The sequence below is a fragment of the Mobula hypostoma genome, chromosome 8 (assembly GCF_963921235.1).
Source record: "Mobula hypostoma chromosome 8, sMobHyp1.1, whole genome shotgun sequence".
NCBI classification, from domain to species: domain Eukaryota; kingdom Metazoa; phylum Chordata; class Chondrichthyes; order Myliobatiformes; family Myliobatidae; genus Mobula; species Mobula hypostoma.
In genome coordinates, this window is record NC_086104.1 from 92,678,602 (window position 1) to 92,702,494 (window position 23,893).

A 23,893-nucleotide genomic window follows, 5' to 3' on the forward strand; every position below is an offset into this window, starting at 1 on the left:
CTCTATCTATCCCCCTCATAATTTTAAATACCCCTATCAAGTCCCCCCTCAACCTTCTACGCTCCAAAGAATAAAGACCCAACTTGTTCAACCTTTCTCTGTAACTTCGGAGATGAAACCCAGACAACTTTCTAGTAAATCTCCTCTGAACTCTATCAATTTTATTGACATCTTTTCTATAATTCTGTGACCAGAACTGTACACAATACTCCAAATTTGGCCTCACCAATGCTTTATACAATTTCAACATTATATCCCAACTCCTATACTCAATGCTCTGATTTATAAAGGCCAGCATACCAAAAGCTTTCTTCACCACCCTACCCACATGAGATTCCACCTTCAGGGAGCTATGCACCATTATTCCTAGATCCCTCTGCTCTACTGCATTCTTCAATGCCCTACCATTTACCACGTATGTCCTATTTTGATTAGTCCCACCAAAATGTAGCAGCTCACATTTATCAGCATTAAACTCCATCTGCCATCTTTCAGCCCACTCTTCTAAGTGGTCTAAATCTCTCTGCAAGCTTTGAAAATCTACTTCATTATCCACAACTCCACCCATCTTAGTATCATCTGCATACTTACTAATCCAATTTACCACCCCATCATCCAGATCATTAATATATCTGACAAACAACACTGGACCCAGTACAGATCCCCGAGGCATAGCAGGATGCCACAAATACCAGAGATAAATGTTCAGATAATCAATTTTATAATCAGGGATCCCCACCAACCAGGGTCATACACTTTTCCCAAATCTATCAGGATCCTGAAGACGAACAACACCTTCTGTGCTTCTTGACCTAACCTGAAATTCCTAGCGCTACCTCACACTATGTGTATTTTCCTCTCTCAACTTGAACTAGTTTTATGCACTTACAGTAAATGTTAGAGCTAACTTGTGTCTGTTGTTTTTCTAATGTACTGTGCTGATATTACCAAAAGCTATTTTCCATGCTGTTCACACCCTATGTATGCTAAAGACAATAGACATGCTCACGCATAGAAGCAGCACATGAAGCCATTATATTGAAACTCAGGTGCAAGACCATCAATGAACATTGACTACTTTTAACCATGATGGCTTGAATTATGCAGTCACCAGCAAAATTTCAGCCTAGGCCAATAACCTCAAATAAATCCTTTCTTTTGTATTTTGAAAATTTATGTAAATGAATTGCAATTCACAAATATTCAGAATTCCTCGTGTTTACGTTCACAAATATTCAATTAGGCTTTTGATGTAATTGCTAAGCCGTGTTTGTGGTTTGGATTCTTATTTTAAGAACTCGCGTGGATCATGCGCAATAGAGTGGTATAAAGTACTGCCAGGGAGTATGCAACTCAGGATTTTTATGTGAAGGAAAGAGGTGCTGCAGTGGAGCAAAAATTAAACTTCTGAAAGAGCGCAGTGGGTGAAACAGCTTCAGTGGAGGCAAAGGGTTGATACCCTACGTCAGGTCTCAGAGTGTGGAGGGATGATAGCTGGAGTTTAGAAGTGAGGAGGGCTGGTAAGTTCAAGTTTATTGTCATCTGACCGTATTTATACACCACCAAACAGAACAGCATTCCTCCAGAATACAGTGCACTCACAAAGCATATATCACACACAGCAGGTAAAACAAAATATTACCACAAACAAGTTAATAAAATATTCCTCAAAGTACATGTAGTGCGTAGCGCAGCAGCACAAGTAAACAGCTCACTGTCCTTGTGATGAGACCTCGCTGGTGGCAGGCTATTCGTCAGTCTCACAGCCTGAGGGAGGAAGTTGTTAAAAAGTCTGGCAGTCCGAGTCCTGATGCTCCTGTACCTTCTTCCTGATGGTAGTGGGTCAAAGAGATTGTGGGATGGGTGGTAGGGATCCTCAACAGCACTTCAGGTCCTTTGTATACAATGCTTCCGGTAAATGTCACAAGTGGGGGAGGGAGATTTCTTGGCGTTTTTTTTAACTATCCTCTATAGGGTCTTGCAGTCCGATGCCTTACAGCTTAGTACAACACAATGATGCAGCCAGTCAGGACATCTGTTGGTGCTCCTGTGGAAAGTTGTTAGAATGAGGGTGGGGAGCCTTGCGTTCCTCAATCAGACCCTGACCGGGTATGTTGTCTGACACCCCCACCAAGCTTGCTTGGGTTTGTGCTGGCTAGGATCCTCCTCACCTCGGCTGTGGCTAGACAGGGTGCCTGTTCTTCAGGGTATGAGGGTTTTCCTCGATGCCATTGCATCAAATCGTCCACAGAACAATTCAGCCTGTCAGAAAGGGAGATGTTGCTGTCACTGGCATGGAGGGCGGACTTGTAATCTGTTATGGTTTGTTTGTTTACTTTGCCACATGTGCTGCTTGTATCCCTGGTGTCAGAAAGGTGCCTGTGAATTTTTTTTATGAGTACTCTCATTTTGCCTTCCTGATGGCATATGAGATTGTGGCCCTTGCTGATCTTAGAATCATGTTATTCCCCAATCTGAAGGCAGCGTCCTGACAGTGCAGACACCTCTGCAGTCAACCATGGTTTCTGTAGTGCTTTTTTCTATATAGCCAGCGACTGATCCCTCATTTCATCAGTGACGTAATGATCGTGGATAGCTGCGTCCCTGAATACGCTGCAGTCCATGCTTTCAAGACAGCACTGAGGTGTAAATTAGTTTGGCTCGTCTAACCAGTGGTCTGTATGCAGGAAATAACAAAACGCGTATGTGGCCTGAGCATCCAAGATGAGGGTGGGGAGCAGACTTGTAGACTCAATGATCGTTAGTAAAGACCAGATCTACTATATTCTTGCCCTGGTTGCAAAGCTGACATGTTGGGAGAACTTTGGCAGTTCTGTTTTTAAGTTGCCATGATTGAGTCACCAGCAGCAATGAAGAAGTCATCTTGGTGAGTGGCTTTGGGGTTGCAAATGGCGCCGTAAAGCTCCTGCTGTGCTTCCCCAGCACTAGCGCCAAGTTGGGGGGATGTAAATAGCAACAATCACAATGACAGTGAACTCCCTCAGTAAGCAGAAGGACTTGCACTTCACCATTTTAAAAACTATCTGTGGTGAGCAGTGGGCTGTTACTGCTGAGGCATTCACACACCAGCTCTTTTTGATGTAGACACACAGCCCACTTCTACAGGTCTTACCTGAGATCACAGCGTTTCAAGGCCTAAGGAAGGCTAGAAGGCTGAGCCTGGAATGGGGTCCTGGAGCCACGTTTCTGTCAGGATGAGTATGCAGCAGTCCCTCGTCTCCCGCTAGTTCATAAGCAGACACAGGTAATCCAGTTTATTTTCTAGTGATCAGATGTTAGTGAGTAGAATCATCAGGAGAGCGGGTCTGCAGGGATCTGCTTTAAGTCTCATTCGAATACTTATACACTTTACACATCTCGTGCAACACTTCCGACGTCCGCTTCTCCGAGTAGCTGTGGTCGTCTGCGGTGCAGAGCGAGAGCCCACTCCGTGTGTTAGACCGTAACTGCCCAGCACCTTCACTATCCCACTTGCTAGCGAAGTAGACTTCCAGATTTTAGTGTTCTTTATAATCAGTAGTGACGGGTAAAAATGTAACAAAAGGGGAAAAAAGGCAGATGGTCCAGATAGTTTGGTGGGGAAAAACACAAAGCTAAAGACGAAGCCTGGTAGCTGAGAAGTAGAACCAGATAGGGAGGGATGATGAGCAGATGGAATCAGGTGAGGGGAAGGGATGGGAAAGGCAAAGCAAAGAAGACAAAACCCAAGTAAATGGGCACAAGGAACCAGGTGGGGTAGGGTGAAAAATCGAGATAATCGGTGGGGGGAGGGCAGGGTGGTGAACAAAGGGAGAGACCCTGGGTGAACTGATGAGAGTCAGAAAATGTGCTGCCTGAAATTGGAAAATGTCATGATTCTGTCACTGGACCATAGGCCGCCCAAGCAGAATATGGGGTGGTCTTCTAGTTTATATCTGGCTTCACTGTGGCTGTAGAGAAGATGGAGGACAAACAGGTTAGTGTGTGAATGGGAAAGGGAGTTGAAATGGCATGCAAATGGAAATCTGATGCAGATAGCACAGGTTCTCTGAAAAATGGTTGCCTAATCTACACCTGTTCTCACCAATGTAGAGGCCACATGGTGAGCCCTTGTACAATGGAGCAGGTTGAAGGAGGTGCAGTGAATCTTTGCTTCACCTGGAGGGGCTGTTTATATCCCAGGATGATGATGATGAGAGAGAATGCAGGGACAAGTGTTGCAGCTGCTACAGTTGCAGGAGAAAGTGCCAGGTGACAGGGAGGTGTGGGCAGGAAGGGATAAGCAAACCAAGAAGACGTGGAGCAAGTGGTCCCTGAAGAAAGGTGGGGAGAGGAGGAGGTGTGGCTGGTGTGGGATTGCATTGAGTTGGTAGAAGTGGTGAAGGATGATATGGTGGATGTGGGAGTCAATTGGATACGTGTCCTGCAGCTTGTGGGGATTCCAAGTGCAGGAGGTGGCATTGGCCAGAAGAACTAAAGCCTCAGCCTTAGAGCTTGAGAAGCATCTATAGCCACTGCCCTCTGCCCACAAAGCCTGAATATGTTATGGTTGGTACATTTCATGAGAAGCCTAAGAAGTAACAGAGAGGGACTGGGTAACTGCAGAATGGGATAAAAGGAACAGGCAGGTAATCAGGAGTCCCTTGAAGGTGCTTGCTCTCTAACATAGGGTTGTGAATGCTGACAAGTAAGAGGCATCTCAGGAAGTGCAGGTGGAAAAAATGCTTAAGTAATTTTATTGCATCTTGTCACAATTTTAATCAACTACCCCATTATAATGTGTTCAAATTTATGATGGAAGCCACTGAGAGACTAGCCACGCTAATTAAACACATTCACCCATGGTTGTGACATATTGCCTCAGATATGGATCACTCGATTCTTCAGTTTGTATTGTAGAGAAGCTTCTGTTATCCAATCTGCTCCACTATGCTTTCCCAATTAGCTTGAACTTCCTGCCTGGTGTGCATTGCCACTGGCAATTGATTAATAAGGTGGAAAATTGCACAGGTCAGGCCTTAATATTGACTGACAAAATCATGGCAGTAGCACAAGGTCACTGGAGTGGCACTTAAGGTCATTGGAATCAGAATTGGGTATAATAGCATGAAATCTATTGTTTTGTGTCAGCAGTACATTGCAATACGTAATAATAAAAACTATAAATTGCAATAAGTATATATAAAAAAAGAAAATTAAATTAAATAAGTAGTGAAAAAAGAACAGAAGAAAATAGGTAGTGTTTATGGGTTCATTGTGCATTCAGAAATCTGATGGCAGAGGGGAAGAAACTGTTCCTGAAATGTTGAGTGTGTGTTTTCAGGCTCCTGAACCACCATCTTGATGATAGCAACGAGAAGACGACATGTCCTAGGCGATGAGGGTCCTTAATGATGGATGCCGCCTTTTTGAGGCATCACCTTTTGAAGGTGTCCTGGAGGCTGGTGCCCATGATAGAGCTGGCAGAGTTTACAACTTTCTGCAGCTTTTTCTGATCCTGTGCAATGGCTCCTCCATACCAGACAGTGATGCAAACGGATAGAATGTTCTCCATGGTCCATCTGCAGGAATTTACAAGTGTCTTTGGCGACATACCAAATCTTCTCAAACTCCTCATGAAATATAGGCATTGTCGTGTCTTCTTTGTAATTGTATCAATATGCCTGGCCCAGGGTATGGATACTCAGAGATGTGGACATCCAGGAACTTGAAAATGCTCACTCTTTCCACTTCTTATCCTTTGATGAGGATGGGTGTGTATGCCTCGACTTCCCCTTCCTCAAAATGGATTAGTTAAACGTAAATGTTGGACTAATGCTAAAAAATTATTGTGTTTTTCATCATTATCAATATAGATGAGGATGCCATCTTAGTTCTTTGTGCAGAATGTTGAAGTCGCCTCAGTGGAATATTCAACAGTTCGTTAAATTATTTCAGAGCTGTTACCTCCACTTCATTACTTAAGTAACACACACAATATCCTGGTGGAACGCAGCAGGCCAGGCAGCATCTATAGGAAGAAGTACAGTCGGCATTTCGGGTCGAGATCCTTCGTCAGAACTACCAGAAAAAAGAGATAGTAAGAGATTTGAAAGTGGGAGGGGGAGACCCGAAAAGATAGGAGAAGACTGGAGGAGGAGGAATGAAGTCGAGAGCTGGGAAATTGATTGGCGAAAGGGATACAAGGCTGGAGAATGGGGAGTATCATGGGACGGAAGGCCTTGGAAGAAGGAAAGGGGAGGGGAGCATCAGAGGAAGATCGAAAACAGGCAAGGAGTTATTGTGAGAGGGAAAGAGAGAATAATAAATAAATAACAGATTGGGTACGAGAGGGAGATGGGGCATTAACGGAAGTTAGAGAAATCAATGTTCATGCCATCAGGTTGAAGGCTACCCAGATGGAATATAAGGTGTTGTTCCTCCAACCTGAGTGTGGCTTCATCTTTACAGTAGAGGAGGCCGTGGATAGGCATATCAGAATGGGAATGGGACGTGGAATTAAAATGTGTGGCCACTGGGAGATCCTGCTTTCTCTGGCAGACAGAGCGTAGGTGTTCAGCGAAACGGTCTCCCAGTCTGTGTCGGGTCTCACCAATATATAGAAGTCCACACCGGGAGCACCGGACACAGTATATTACACCAGCAGACTCACATGTGAAGTGTCGCCTCACCTGGAAGGACTGTTTGGGGCCTTGAATGGTGGTGAGGGAGGAAGTGTAAGGGCAGAAAGCAGAAAGTGGAGGGGAGGGAAAGATGTGCTTGGTGGTGGGATCCTGTTGGAGATGGGAAGCAGGATCTCCCAGTGGCCACACATTTTAATTCCACGTCCCATTCCCATTCCGATATGTCAGTCCATGGCCTCCTCTACTGTCCAGATGAAGCCACACTCCGGTTGGAGGAACAACACCTTATATTCCATCTGGGTAGTCTCCAATCTGATGGCATGAACATTGATTTCTCTAACTTCTGGTAATGCCCCTCCTCCCCTTCTTACCCCATCCATTTATTTATTATTCTCTCTTTCCCTCTCACAATAACTCCTTGCCTGTTCTCCATCTTCCTCTGATGCTCCCCTCCCCCTTTCTTCCAAGGCCTTCCGTCCTATGATACTCCCCATTCTCCAGTCTTGTATCCCTTTTGCCAATCAACTTCCCAGCTCTTCGCTTCATCCCTCCCCCTCCTGTCTTCTCCCATCATTTCGGATCTCCCCCTCCCCCTCCCACTTTCAAATCTCTTACTATCTCTTTTTTCCGGTAGTCCTGATGAAGGGTCTTGACCAGAAACGTCAACTGTACTTCTTCCTGTGGATGCTGCCTGGCCTGCTGCGTTCCACCAACATTTTGTGTGTGTTGCTTGAATTTCCAACATCTGCAGATTTTCTTGTGTTTACGTCATTACTTATGTGTATGGGTCACTCTGAAAAGAACTTTCATCAGTTTTAAATTTATTCTTGTTTAAACATCAGCATCTTCTACACTTCCAATTTAGAGCAATTTTCTGGACTTGCTTTAAAAAAAGTTGTTGGGTCCTTCCTCTTGGGTCAGACATTTAATACTGTTATCAACCTGTGACTCATCTCATCACCTGCAGTCTACACTTGGATTATCTTTCTAGCAAGTATTCAAATGTAGTTTTTGTACAGAAGATGTGGTGTAATTGAAACTACAAATTATTTATGAGAAGTTGACATCACTGGCATTTATTGTCCATTTCTAATTGCTCCCAGCCAAGCAGGCAGCTGTAAATCGGCCGCACTGGTGTTTCTAGATTTACCCAAACATCAGATTGGGTAAGGATAGCAGATTTCCCTAAAAGCACTGGAAGGCGGATGGTTTTAATAATATTAGAAATGGAAGCAGGAATAGAATTTTGGACCCTCACATTTGCTCAGTCATTCAATAAAGTTATAATTGAATTTTACCTTATTGCCATTTTTCTACGACCATTTATTATGTTACTATCTTGAAACCTAACTACCTCTGTCTTGCATACTGACTGAGCTTTGACATCCCATGTGTGTAGAGAGTTCCAAGGCTTGCTACCTTCTAGGTGAAGAAATTGCTCATCTCAATCCTTAATGGCTGGCTCATTATTTTAAGACTGATTCTTGTTCTAGTTTCCTCAGTCGGGAGAAATATTTTCCCAAAATGTATCCTGTTAAGTTTCTTAAGATGTTTTGATGCAACCACTTCTCGCTTCACTCGACTTGAGAGATGATAGACTGAAACTGCTTATCTGTTATCATTGGGTGATTCAGCTACCCACCCCCCACCCCAAAATAAATCACAGGAATTAAACGAATTAACTTTCTTTGTATTAACTATCACAAATATATTTTTCCTGAGGGAGGAAGACCTGCACAGTGTTCTAGATGTATCAGACAATGGCCTTGTACAATGCAAGTTTTACCGTTACACTCGCCCAGCATTAAACTCTGCTGCACCCCATTCTCCCAACCCAAAAATGACCTGTTTACTGCTTTCCATTAATCAACTATCGTCCCAATTCATATATCATTATTTTTAATACTGTCCTGTGTGGTGGTTGTCTGTTGTGTCTGATAATGACAGGAAACCTTTGCATGAGAGTTTATAAAGTGGAAAAGCTGTTGCACTGGGGCAGTTTCACTCTCGACCTCAGAAATCTGGGTCCAGTGGTATGAACAAGCATCACAAACAGGGGTCCTCCTTAGTTACAGTGGATGACCATGACAGCTTCTGTGCCTTGTCATGCCATTTACTCTTCGCGGACAGTTGCAATACTGCCTTGCCAGTCGTTAGATCTCACTGTAGTTCTTGTCTGCCAGAGCTGACTTCGTATGCTAAGACAGGCATGTCCCTGTCTCACTGGGGTGAGGCTGCCAGCCACCCTTACCCTGGTATAGCTTCCTTGTTGAAGAGGTGTACTGGTCTGTGTCTGCTGTTGTATGCAAATGGCTACTTGGTGCCACAGGTGAGAGCTGAGTGTGTGGTGGGGAGCAAAGGTGAGGGATCAACCCTGGAATGTACATGTCATGCCCCTTCACTAGAAGGGCTACCTCTCCCTGGCCACCCCATGCACCCCAATGTTTTATATGGTACCTTATTAAAGGCCTTCTGGAAGTCTAAATTCATGATATCAACTGTTTTCCCTTTGCCAAAAATAAATATGTTCACAGTTCAGTTTGCATCAGGACTAAAGAGGAGCAAGAAAATTGTTTAATATGTAGCAGTACAAATGAGGCTAATCTGTAATACGTGAACCCACATTGGAAAGGGAAGATGAGTGGATGGAACTAGTTGGAGAATATGGAAGCCGTGAACAAGGGAACATAGTGTTTGGCCTCTCTGTAGCACTGAAGAAGCAGAGAACGGAGATGTCAGTGTGGGAGTAAGAAGCAGAGTTAAGGCAACTTGAAGCTTGAGTTAACAGACAATATATTTGATGCGTGTGATGTGCTCTCATCTACGTTGATGATACCAAACAAAGACTTGACAACTATATTGTGGAGCACGTGCACTTGTGTGCAATGACTCTTGAGCTTCCAGTTGCATGTCACTTTGACTTTCCTTCCCATTCCCACCGTCTTCACCATTTGTTCATCTTGCCCATACCCTCTTCCCAGCTAGTTCCATCTGTCCAATTTCCCCTCCTTTCTATTGCTATATACTAACAATCTTTCCTGTCCTTCCTCAGCCTAAAGCAGAGCCTTAACTTGAAATGTCACCTTACAATTACAGCCTCCACAGATGCTGCTTGACTTATTAAGTTCTTCAAGTCTTGTCTCTTTTGTTTCAGATTCCAACATCTACAATCTTGTCTGTCTTTACAGATCTATGTTGTCTTGCACAATCCTATTTTCTAGGTATGTGTCCTGTAGTTTCACCATTACTAAGACTAACTTCTTCATTTTGAATTCTAGATTGATTTAATTATTTGAATTTAAATTCCCCAGTTGCCATGGTTCAACTAGTGTCTCTGGATCAATGGTTCAGAAATCTAACTGCTGGTTTAGTAACATAACAACTACTGCCTAATGTTGTTATTTTGTATGGCCATCCATACTGAGACTTTTGATTTGGTGTTCCAGTTACAAGTGTACCAAAGGGTTTGTTTCTGCACCCTACAACTTGAGTTGAAAACATAGAATTAAAACTGTTGGATTTTGTTGAGGGTAGGTGGCTGAATAATTGTCATATGATTGCAAAAGTGTCTGAAAACACCAAGATGCTAAACAAAAATAGTTTCTGGAAAAAGATTCTGCCCCTCTTCATTTCAATCACTTAATTACAATTTCATTAGTGATCTGGTTAACTGGAAAGCAAAATTTGCCTAGTGTAATCATAACGTTATAGTACTTGGCCACTGGAGCCATCCTTTGGAAAGCCCAACTAAAATGCTAACTTTGAAGCTTCCTTCTTCTGAAATTTTCTCCTTGTTCTATGATTTTATTGCCTTTTAGTATTTCAATCAGTTACTGTTTGAAAGGATCACAATGACCACCATGTTCGCCTGCTTCAAGACTGATTTTTCTAACCAGTATTTTGGTTGACATTGAAGTTTCAATGATTTTTCCAAATGTATGTTAGATTAGATTATGAGGACACTCAGTCCATTGTTTATTGTCATTTAGAAATGCATGCATTAAACAATGATACAATGTTCCTCCAGAATGATATCACAAGAAACACAGGACAAACCAAGACTAAAACTGACAAAACCACATAATTAAAACATCTAGTTACAACAGTGCAAAGCAATACCGTAAGTTGATAAAGAGCAGACCATGGGCATGGTTAAAAAAAATCTCAAAGTCCCGATAGCCTCATCATCTCACGCAGACAGTAGAAGGAAGAGATTCTCCCTGCCATGAGCCTCCAAGCGCCGCCAACTTGCTGATGCAGCACCATTGGAAGCACCCGACCGCAGCGGACTCTGAGTCTATCCGAAAACTTCGAGCCTCCGACCAGCCCTTTGACACCGAACACCATCCTCTGCTGAGCACTTCAACCCCACCCCAGCCGCCGAGCAACAAGCAAAGCCAAGGACTCGGGGCCTTCCCCTCCGGAGATTTCAGACCACACAGTAGCAGCAGCAGTGAAGCAAGCATTTCAGAAGTTTCACCAGATGTTCCTCCGTGCTCTCACGTCTGTCTCCATCAAATCAGGATTGGCACGGCATCCTACTTGACAAATAAGACATCACCACCGGAGTGGCCGCTGCGAGCTGCATCGCGCCGCCATCTTCTCCTCTCCTCTTATTACTGTTATGTACAGTTTCTGTGTTTATTGTTCATGAAATTCCATCCTAAAATATTGTTACATAATTGGATAATTTCCTATCCATTCCCCCACACCCCAGCAGAACCACTAGCCACTGACTACATTGTAGGTCACCTCATTCTCACTTACTATAAAATATTTCTTGTTGCCTTCCGTCTTATGAGAATTATTGCTGTTGATCAGTAATGTCTAAACGTCTTGAATTTTTTAAAAATCTCTGACCTTTTGAGGCCAGGGAGCAACTCACAGACACTACCTCATACCCTACCCCTTTTATGAGGACCCCACTCCTGACCATCAGAATACTATCACTGACCTCATCCACTCTGGAGAGCTTGACAGAAAACTCTGCCACCAAACTCATAGTTCCCTTACCCAGCACTGCTCGCTTCTACCTCCTACCCAAGATCCACAAACCAGACTGTCCAGGTAGGCTTATTGTCTCTGCCTGCTCCTGCCCCACTCAACTCCTGTCTGCATACCTCGACTCCATTCTATCCCCCTTGGTTCATACCCTTCCCACCTACATCCGCGACACTTCTCATGCCCTCGATCTCCTCAGTAACTTTCAATTCCTTTGCCCTGACTGCCTCATCTTCACCATGGGTGTTAGAAACTGTTCTGCAACATGAGCCTCCAAGCACCGCAAACTTGCCGATGCAGTACCATTGGAAGCACCCAACCGCAGCGGACTCTGAGTCCGTCCAAAAACTTTTGCAATGAGACAGGAGAGGATGAAAAAATTATAAAAGAAAATTTGAACTGTAAGTCATGGAAAGAAGATTTCAAAATCCTTTAACTGTAAATACCATGCAATGTAGGTGAAATTACAGTTAACAAATGCTTGACAGAAGATTGATAATTTAATATATGATTAATTACTAAGTGAATGATAAATAGCCCTTATGAGAAATGTAGCTGACTGTTTTACATTTGAACTTTACAGATGCAGGAATTTAGTTCATGCTTAATTGTTATTTCCCGTGGTTTATCTTTGTTTTCTACAAAATTCAATGTTCTGGTGTTTCAAGCATGTTTTTTTTAAAGAAAATTACTTTATGTACTTGAAACACACAATCAGGGGTGTATCCAAGGTAGTATAGCTTTAATTCCAACTGCTGAGTTTGAGAAATCTAAGCTCTGTGTAAAGGAAATGTCAAAAAGAATGTGAGGAGGAAGAACTGGAAGACGGTGCTGAAGGGATTAGGGAAGTGGAGGAGAGAAGCTGGAAGAAAAGCACCACAGTACAAGTCTGGTCAGCTACAGTCCTAGTGCAATGAATTCTTTGTATATCTTCACCGTTAAGTAACGTGACCGCTGGTTAATATTTATGTGAAAATCTGGCATTGAAGGCAATTACAAAGTAAACTTATTATCAAAGTACATCTATGTCACCGTTTACAACCCTGGGATTCATTTTCTTGTGGGTATATACAGTAAATCCAAGAAACAATGAAATCAATGTCACACTGCACTCAACTGGATGGAAAAACAAATAAAGTGCAAAAGACAACCAATTGTCCAAATACAAAAGAATAGGTGGATAGATGGATGGACAATAGATAGCGAGATGAAGTGTCCTTGAAAGTGCTTATTTAAGATTACTTAAGTCCTTATTTAAACAGATTGGGAAAAGGAGCTCAATTTGACTTTTATGACGGAGGATTGGACGCGGATTCTGAAGCTGGTTAATACTTCTTTGATCTGTGCTAGTCATTCACTGATTCAATTTAAAGTTGTACATCGCTACCATTTGACGAAGGAGAGACTCTAAAATATTTCCTAATGTTGATAGTTATTGTGATAGATGTAAAACTGAGATTGCTACGCTAGCACATATGTCTTGGTCTTGTTCTATACTGGAACAGTTCTGGAAGTCAGTTTTTTCGACAGTTTCTAAAACACCTAAAATTAATCTACAACCTAACAAATTAACTGTGCTTTTCGGAATAATTCCTCAAAATATCCATGGTATTTCTGTGTCTGACGAACATGTTATTTTATTTGTTATATTGATAGCTAGGAGAGCTATTTTGTTGAAGTGGAAGGATACTTCAGCTCCTACTTTGTCACAATGGTTCTCTCAAGTGATGCTATGTCTTAGTTTGGAGAAAATTAGAAGTCGAACTTTTAAACCTTTATTTGATTTTGAGAAAAGATGGGACTCATTTGCTTGTTGTTATCATTTGAGCTAATTGATAGATTTTCTCCACGATCTAATTGTAAATTTTTTGATATATTTTACTTTCTTCTTGGTGGTTTGATGTTTATTTTTAGAAGCTTTTTGTATGACGCGTGGCTCCGGAGTTGTACACCTAATGGGGTTTTTTTCCCCCTCTTTTGCTTAGTAGGGTTTTTTAATTATCGCAAGATTTTTCAATCTTTAAGATCTTTTTTTCCATGAGACATTGTAAGTGTTGTTGCTCCGATGTACTCATGTTTTTTTTTTGAATAATATAATAATAAAAAGATTTGAAAAGAAAGAAAGTGAGTCCATAGGTTTTGGGAACAGTTCAGTGATGGGACGAGTAAAGTTATTCGCTCTGGTTCAAGAGCCTGATGGTTAAATGATAATGACTGTCCTGAACCTCATGGTGTGGGTCCTGAGGCTCCTGTCCCACTCCCTGATGGCAGCAGTGAGAAGAGAGCATGGCTTGGATGCTGGGCATCCTTGATGATGGATGCTGCGGCAACACTCCATGTAGATGTGCTCACTGGTGGGGAGGGCTTAACCCATGATGGATGGGGCCATATCCAATACTTTTTGTAGGATTATCAGTTCAAGGACATTGGTGTTTCCATACCAGGCTGTGATACAATCAGTCAATGTACTCTCCACCATACATCTATAAAAGTTTGTCAAAGTTTTAGATATCATGCTGAATCTTTGCAAATGTCTAATGAAATAGAGTTCCTGCTGTGTTTTCTTCATTAAAGCACTTACTTGCAGGACCCATGACAGAAATATTAACACCACGGAATTTAAAGTTGCTGACCCTCTCCATCTCTGAACTCCCGATGAATACTGGTTCATGGAGCTCTGGTCTCCTCCTGCTGAAGTCAGTAATCAGCTCCTTGGCCTTGCTGACATTTACTGAGAGGTTGTTATTGTGGCACCACTCAGCCAGATTTTCAGTCTCCCTCTTAAATGCTGATTCAACACCACCTTTGATTCAGCCTACAACAGAGGTATCGTCAGCAAATGTAAATATGACATTGGAGACGTGCTTAGCCACACAGTCATAAGTATAAAGCAAGTAGAGCAGGGGCTAAGCACACAGCCTTGTGGTGCACCTGTGCTGATGGAGATTGTGGAGGAGATGTTGTTGCCAATCCAAACTAACTGGAGTCTGCAAGTGAGGAAATCAAGGATCCAGTTGCACAAGGTGGTATTGAGGCCTAGGTCTTGAAGCTTATTGATTAGCTTTGAGGGGATGATAGTACTGAATGCTGAGCTATAGTCAATGAAGAGCATCCTGATGAATCATCTTGATGATGAAGAGCATCTTCATTCACAGGTGTTCCAGGGTTGAGTGAAGAGACAATGAAATGGCATCTGTTGTAGACCTGTTGAAACGGTAGTCAAATTGGAGCGGATCCAAGTCTCTTCTCAGGCAAGAGTTGGTATGTTTCATCACCAACCTCTCAAAAAAAAAACTTCACAATGGATGTAAGTGCAACTGGACAATAGTCATTGAGGCAGGTGTCTTAGGCACCAATATAATTGAAGCCTGCTATGGGTACCTCAGAATGCCGAAGCAAAAGGTTAAAGATTGCTGAACACTCCAGCCGGATGATCACAGGTCTTCAGTACTCGGCCAGTTACCCCGTCTGGCCCAGATGCTTTCCATGGGTTCATAATACCTGGCTTATTCAAATGTAATCTACTTCTTGCAGGAGGATGGCCTCAGAGAAGTCCTTGAAGAGATGAAGGCGTTGTATGAACAGAACCAAAATGATGTGTAAGTTTACTTTGTGCTTCATGTGCTGTCTTGACTGGTGTAGAGCAGATTAAGCTTTCAAGTATGGAGTGTAATCTATAATATTGATTACATAATGGGTTCACAACAAATTTAGCAGTAGTTTTGTGTTCCCTATAAATTAAAATCTACAACAATGTTTGCAAGTCCTTAAAATGCCTTCCAATCAGGCAGCATTAGATTAAAAACATGCTGAAAATGCTGTGGAAAGAGAAGCAGAGTTCAGGTCCAAGAATGACTTTGCTGAATGTTTCCAGCATTGAATCTTTTCCTTAATTTCAAGTTTCTGATATCTGCAGTGTTGTTTTACTTTCACTTACTGTTAGTATAAATTTTTTGGATCCAAGGTGATCCACTCAGCAATTTGAAGTGTGTATAATTATGAGATGGAGATGAGAAATAAAATCATTTATAAATAACCATTTCTGACACTTCCACAAATACCTTGTATATGAAGTATTAATGAAACCCCGAGTTGGCTCTCCTTGGTTTTATCTCTCACCAAGAACCATTAACTGATCTGCTTTGCACTTACTGACTTATGTGGGTCAAGGTTTTAAAAAGTAGCATTGTTTCCAACCGATGTCCTTATTTTTATTTAAAATTCCTCCATATTTCTATAATTTCCAAGTCCTAAACTTCTCAGTAAACTCTTTTATTCTGGCCTCTTGCTCATTCTTGATTAAATGTGTTGCACTGTCAGCAGCCTTCAACAGATGAAGCTCTAATCTTTGTAATTCCATCTGTATCTCCATTTCTCATCACCACTTTCCAACTTTAAACACACCTCTTTGACCAAACTCTTGGTTATCTCCTTTGGTATCTCCTTGTATGGCTGTACATTAGTTAACAATTGCCTCTGAAGTATCTTGATGCTTTATTGCTTTTAAAGGTGCTATAATTAGTTGTTTATATTTATCTGGTCTGATTCGTAATTGCAATTTACTTCTAAACTATACAACATTTGCCTCTGAAGTATCTTGATGCTTTATTGCTTTTAAAGGTGCTATAATTAGTTGTTTATATTTATCTGGTCTGATTCATAATTGCAATTTACTTCTAAACTATACAACATGCAGACTTGATTTGTGGTGATTTATACTTGGGTTCTAATGATGACCTGTTTTAATTGAGCAATTTTTTTTCAGGCAAATTATTCAGGTTAAAAGACAGAAAACAGATGATTCCCATGTTACAGTAGCTCAGGTGACGGACATTCACCCTTACAGAATTCTCAAATCACTATCAACAAATCTGAGATACAGAATAAACATCCTCGCTAAATTTGTGTTTATTTTTTTACAGTTCTTTTTTCAGTTTTCATTTTGTGATGCGTGCTCAGATATTTTGGCTTTGTCTTAGAAAATCATAATACAGACAATTTTCTAGAAATGTGAACCCCTCCTCTAATGTGGGGATCAGCTGTTTGTCTACCTACTATCTAGTTTCTCAATAATGTGATGATTCTAAGTACAGTTTATTAACTTGCGTTTTTAATTTATTTCATTTCATTTTCAAGACTGCCAATGTTTTTGTCAAAATTTGGAGAATATGCAAGATTTGTCTGACAAAGCATCAATTCCATTCCTGGAAGCCCCATTTTGGAAAAAAAAGATTTATTCAGCCACTTGTCCTTGCTTATTAGTTTCTTGATATAATTTGAGAGAACTTAAATATTTTCTTTAAGTTTTTGCTTTGAAATCATGTGAATCTCTGAGTAACTAAATCTATGTATTGTGTAAGACTCGCCTTTTATATTAATGCAAACAAGAGAGAATCTGTAGATGCTGGAAATCTAAGCAACACACACAAATTGGCCCGCTGAGTTCTTCCAGCATTTTGTGTGTGTGTTGCTTAAATTAATGCTGTTGGTTACAATGGTCAGTTCAGGTGCATTGTTTATTCCATGCAGTATGAAGCCTTAGACACCAGACACCAAAATGTCTACCTGAAGTACAGACTTGATGGATCATTCTTGGACCTGCGACGTCTGAGTGGCACAACAAAACTAGTCAAGAAACTCATCCTTGAAGCCCTCTATGCCAATGAGTATGCTCTGATGGCTCGCACTGAGTTCAACCTTCAGCTAATTGTCAATCAATTTGCAGAAGCCTTGAGTCTCTTTGGTGCTGCCATCAGCCTAAGCAAGACAGAAGTCTCATTGTAACCTGCTCCTGGATCTGCTGCTACCACCCCCTCTATCACTATTGGCGGAACGGTGGAAGAATTCAAGTATCTCGGCAGTATCATTTGTAGTGATGGCTCACTAGAGAGAGAAATCAACACCAGGATTTGCAAGGCCAGGCATAGCCTGGGTCGACTGCGATCACGTATGGTCCTCAGCAGTCTCTTGTTTGGATTACACACGCTGGGCTTGTACCAAAACGACTGGAACTGAGTGTGCAAGACCAGACTGGCTGGTGAGCCTTAGTGTCAACTGTTCACAACAACCTGGAGGAGAGACACCGAGCAGTACTAATCGCTGCCCAACAAAGAGGAAAGCAATAACGGTGACTCCACTTCCAGATCCAGCATAATTTTCATGTCCTTATTGTGGACATCTGTGTCGCTCACAACCTTGAGTCAGCTGCCACCTACGAACACACAATAGAACTGCACAAATTTGTCATCATCTGATATGACGGACAAGCCAATATATAAAATAAATGAAGCCTCACCACTGAGGTTAAGTTAAACACTTGACTTTGTTCCATATGAGGGAATAAGCAATTGCAGCTGGTAAGTGACATTGCCATTTACTGACTGCAGTCAAAAACTGGGCTGAGACAGGAGTGCATTTCACTTTGGCATTTAACTGCATTGCCAGTGAGAGGATCTTTTTGGAATGAGTATACCAGTGACATGAAAAGATTGTAAATCATGCAATATTTTAATTTGTTACTGACACATAGACATGACATGCATATCTGGACTGTACATACTTTGGATAATAGCTCAGGAAAAAAATTCTGTGAAAATATATTTTGTTTGTGGATTTTCTGTAATGCTGTTGAGTGTTTCTAATATGAACCTTGCTATTACAAACATTAAAGGACTAGAAGGGTAATTGTATGAAGTAGATTGGGAGGTGGCTTTAAATGCATCATAAACGCTGGTGTTATTAATTAGACTGGTTAATATTTTATTCTGCAAAATTTTATTTAACTATTGAATGGATCAGTGTCCATAGCCTTAAAATTAATTATATTTTGTTACATTCAGAGTAAATTCTTGGTAAGCGAGCAATTTTGACTTAACCTAGTCATTGTGCAACTCTGTGCTTGCCAGATTGAAACTGAAATGAATGACAAATCAGCTTGCGGGATAGGTGGAAATAAATGCCTCTGGTGCTAATAATTCCAGTATCAGCACTTCAATAGGCTAAGTTGATGGTGTTTGAAGCTCCCACCAGACACTGCTGTGGAGAATTTAGATTTTCCAGCTTGTCATTGAATCATCTGCAATTGCCAGCTGCATCTGTTTGGAGATAAAAATTCTGTGTTGCCCAGAATGCCATTCAAAGTTTCCTTCTGAATCAAGGTTCTCGCATACTGTTCTGATATGTAAGATAGCTAATGAGCAAATAGGTAAAGGGTGTCAAAAATAATGATAATGAACTAAAAGTTAATAACATATTTTACTTATTTTTTAGAAATGAGGCTAAATCTGAAGAAAGAACAGACTTAATCCCAACAATCAAGTTTCGTCACTGCTGCTTACTGAGGAATAAGCGCTGCATTTTAGCATACCTGTATGTTGCTGTGTGTAAGTTGTACCGGGGATACTGTACTGTGCTTTTAGTTTCGATAGGATTTCTAATCTTCAGTCCTGTGTAATAGCTATTATCTGAACAAAATTGGTCTGGCATGTATGCTTTTAGTTTCCAGATATAAAGGCACTATAAAATGTTTGCTATTTTCTGAATACTTCCCATTTTGCCTTTATTCCTGTTGCATACATTCAACTGTTGATTTAATCCATTTCATTTTGATTAATCAATGTCATAATATAACATTATGTGCAAGTGGAATGGGTCCTGTGACTAGGGGATTATTATCTAATTGATTTTAAAATTTCTTGTTTTCTTCTCCTATTCTGTATAATTTTTAAGTGGCTTTTGGTAAATTGGAAGGGCTTTCTCTGGTGCCTTTTGCTAATGACAGTATTTAATATCTAGATCATAGAAATATGCTGTATATTGATCTTGTAAGAAGAATGTCATGGTATGTTTTTAAGAAGGGACTGAACAGCAGTAAGGAGAGTTAAAGGCAAGCCATTGCCAGTGCAGATAACGGAGACCCTAACACAATAGGAAACTATTACAAAATTGTGTCTTCTGAAGATAGATTAAAGAAAATGAATTATCTGGGAGAAAATGATCAACCAGTTTAATTTTCGGCAGATACGACCGTTTGTTGCGGATTCGATCTTTGAGGTGGGAATATGGAAGTGTTCTGCCATCAGAAATCCGATTCCATTTTGCTCCTGAAGAGGTAAACTGCTTTTGGAGAAACTTAAAGATTATGTAGCCCATCCTTTTCTCCCCCTCCTTAACATGCCAAAAGTTCATTTAATTGCCTTTTCATAAAACTATAGAAATGAGAGCACAAGAAGTAGCCAGTTTGATATGTGTCCTGCTATATATCCTTGGATCCACTTCCTTGTTCTTTGCAAGGGACTTTTTTTTTAATATATTTCTTCTTTTTACATGATTATGAAAGGCTGGCATCCAAAAAAGATTATTGTGGGGTTGAAGTTAGGGTACAGGGAAGGATTAAAAGTTATAAATGAGAATTTTGTATGTGAACCATTGGAGGATTTGAAGTCAATGACAAAGCAGAAAAGAAAAGATGGACAACTGAGACTTTTTGATAGGATACAGGTGGCAGGAGTTCAGATTCACTTAAGTTTATGGATAGTAGATGATTGAAGAGTGTCAGAATAGTCCAATATAATGTGGTTTAGGCTTTGGAGAATATTTCAGCTTTGTACAGAGATGGGGAACAAAATTAATATAAAGTAGAATGTCTTTTGTGATGGTAAGGATTTGATGTAAAGTCTTGGGTTAAGGTCAATAAAGCCATCAATTCTTACTATCTGTTGATATGGTGTTTGTAGTGGGACTGAAGGTGATAGTTTATAGAACATAGAATAGTACAGCACAGTACAGGTCCTTCAGCCCACAATGTTGTGCCGACCCTCAAACCCTGCCTCCCATATAAGCCCCCACCTTAAATTCCTCCATATACCTGTCTAGAAGTCTCTTAAACTTCACTAGTGTATCTGCCTCCACCACTGACTCAGGCAGTGCATTCCACGCACCAACCACTCTCTGAGTAAAAAACCTTCCTCTAATATCCCCCTTGAACTTCCCACCCCTTACCTTAAAGCCATGCCCTCTTGTATTGAGCAGTGGTGCCCTGGGGAAGAGTGGTGCGCTGGCTATCCACTCTATCTATCCCTCTTATTATCTTGTACACCTCTATCATGTCTCCTCTCCTTCTCCTTCTCTCCAAAGAGTAAAGCCCTAGCTCCCTTAATCTCTGATCATAATGCATACTTTCTAAACCAGGCAGCATCCTGGTAAATCTCCTCTGTACCCTTTCCAATGCTTCCACATCCTTCCTATAGTGAGGTGACCAGAACTGGACACAGTACTCCAAGTGTGGCCTAACCAGAGTTTTATAGAGCTGCATCATTACATTGCGACTCTTAAACTCTATCCCTCGACTTATGAAAGCTAACACCCCATAAGCTTTCTTAACTACCCTATCCACCTGTGTGGCAACTTTCAGGGACCTGTGGACATGTACCCTGAGGTCCCTCTGCTCCTCCACACTACCAAGTATCCTGCCATTTACTCTGTACTCTGCCTTGGAGTTTGTCCTTCCAAAGTGTACCACCTCACTTCTCTGGGTTGAACTCCATCTGCCACTTCTCAGCCCACTCCTGCATCTTATCAATGTCTCTCTGCAATCTTTGACAATCCTCTACACTATCTAAAACACCGCCAACCTTTGTGTCGTCTGCAAACTTGCCAACCTACCCTTCCAACCCCACATCCAGGTCATTAATAAAAATCACACAAAGTAGAGGTCCCGGAACAGATCCTTGTGGGACACCACTAGGTCACAATCCTCCAATCTGAATGTACTCCCTCCACCACCACCCTCTGCCTTCTGCAGGCAAACCAATTCTGAATCCACCTGGCCAAACTTCCCTGGATCCCATGCCTTCTAACTTTCTGAATAAGCCTACCGTGTGGAACCTTATCAAATGCCTTACTAAAATCCATACAGATCACATCCACAGCACTACCCTCATCTATATGCCTGGTCACCTCCTCAAAGAACTCTATCAGGCTTGTTAGAGACGATCTGCCCTTCACAAAGCCATGCTGACTGTCCCTGATCAGACCATGATTCTCTAAATGCCTATAGATCCTATCTCTAAGAATCTTTTCCAACAGCTTTCCCACCACAGACATAAGACTCACTGGCCTATAATTACCCGGACTATCCCTACTACCTTTTTTGAACAAGGGGACAACATTCGCCTCCCTCCAATCCTCTGGTACCATTCCCGTAGACAACGAGGACATAAAGATCCTAGCCAGAGGCTCAGCAATCTCTTCTCTTGCCTCATGGAGCAGCCCGGGGAATATTCCGTCAGGCCCCGGGCACTTATCTGTCCTAATGTATTTTAACAACTCCAACACCTCCTCTCCCATAATATCAACATGCTCCAGAACATCAACCTCACTCATTGTCCTCACCATCATCAAATTCCCTCTCATTGGTGAATACCGAAGTATTCATTGAGGACCTTGCTCACTTCCACAGCCTCCAGGCACATCTTCCCACCTTTATCTCTAATCGGTCCTACCTTCACCCCTGTCATCCTTTTTTTCTTCACATAATTGAAGAATGCCTTGGGGTTTTCCTTTACCCTACCGCCAAGGCCTTCTCATACCCACTTTCTTCTCAGCCCCTTCTTAAGCTCCTTTCTTGCTTCCCTATATTCCTCAATAGACCCATCTGATCCTTGCTTCCTAAACCTCATGTATGCTGCCTTCTTCCACCTGACTAGATTTTCCACCTCACTTGTCACCCATGGTTCCTTCACCCTACCATTCTTTATCTTCCTCACTGGGACAAATTTATCCCTAACATCCCGCAAGAGATCTCTAAACATCGACATCATCCAATTCACACCCGCAAGTTCTAGCCTTATAGCCTCATAATTTGCCTTTCCCCAATTAAAAATTTTCCTGTCCTCTCTGATTCTGTCCTTCTCCATGATAATGCTAAAGGCCAGGGAGTGGTGGTCACTGTCCCCCAGATGCTCACCCACTGAGAGATCTGTGACCTGACCCGGTTCATTACCTAGTACTAGATCTGGTATGGCATTCCCCCTGGTTGGCCTGTCCACATACTGTGACAGGAATCCGTCCTGTACACACTTAACAAACTCTGGCCCATCTAAACCTTTCACTAGAAGGTAGACTGAAGTTTTTATAACTCATTTGGACCTGGATGTTTGTTGACCCTTACCTTGTAAATAATTCCAAATACAGCTTTACCATATCAACTTATATGAAATGCAATTTACTCAGACCAAAATAGGGGATCTCCAGTTGGCCAAATGACTGATCCATCTTCCGTGTGATATATTTCCTCCCTGGAGTTTGCACTCCTTTGTCTCTTGAATTCTTGCTGCTCTACCTCCATAAATGTTCATTATTATTCTTCTCCCTTAATTGTTCTGATCCATCAGGCCATCTTGTGTCCACCCCTCATTGGCTCTGGCCCAATGCAACATATGGCACCACTTTACCACATGCCTCTGATGTTATTCCTTTGCTTTTTTGCTGAATCATTATTTTACACAATTACAGCCAATTCAAGTCACACTGGCCACTCCAATTCATGGACACAGACTACTCCTCTTATAAGTCCGTGTTAAATCTTCTCCCTTATCAAAGAGCATCTCACTAATGACTTCTTATTTGGAAATGATTTCCAATTAGCAGATTATCAGTAGAGCCTTTGCTATGTCCACTTAAGTCCAGAAAGAGTTAATTCAGGAGATTTTTTCCACCAACTGGCAAAAATGTCTATTCATTCATCATCCTTGACTTGTTCCTGCTAGCAGATCTACAAACATTCAATGTTCACCTTCCAGTTGGTCAGACTACATAGGTGGTGAAAATGAAATGGCATGGAGCGAGATTGTGTCATTGCACGTGTGAAAGTTGCACTGTCTGCTGAAAATGTCTGGTGGTGCCAAAAGGGCAGTTCTCCCTGTATGTAACAGCATCATTACATTCTATCCAGTCTTTGTTTTTTTAAAGCTGCTATGATCTGTGCCTTGCATCTTTAGGATCTATTTATAAAAATGGTCTTTCTGACATTGCAAAGTAGCATTTAAAAGCATATAATTAAAGAAAAAATAAATGGGGTAAAATGATAATGGAAACCTTTAACACTGAATTACCATCCGGAAAATGAACAACTGGAAAGGCAAAATTTCATTGGGAAAATAAATTACCATTTGAAACCCCTTTATGTACTAAGTTACTTTGGTATGTATTAAGATGACATACAAGAACAGGGAAGAACCTTGCACTGTTCCTCTGGTGCTTAATAATGA

General features: G+C 41.5%; 1 protein-coding gene across 2 annotated transcripts in view; it reads left to right on the top strand.

Annotated features, from left to right (window-relative positions):
- The window catches only part of gins1 (GINS complex subunit 1 (Psf1 homolog)), a 38,465-nt gene that overhangs the window by 3,304 nt on the left and 11,268 nt on the right, over nt 1-23,893 (top strand). For both annotated transcript variants that reach the window (XM_063056343.1, XM_063056342.1), the window contains exons 2-4: nt 15,159-15,223; nt 18,894-18,992; nt 19,644-19,734. In XM_063056343.1, coding sequence (XP_062912413.1) covers nt 15,189-15,223; nt 18,894-18,992; nt 19,644-19,734 — 225 coding nt within the window. In that variant the 5' untranslated portion in view covers nt 15,159-15,188. The remainder of the gene's footprint in view (nt 1-15,158; nt 15,224-18,893; nt 18,993-19,643; nt 19,735-23,893) is intronic.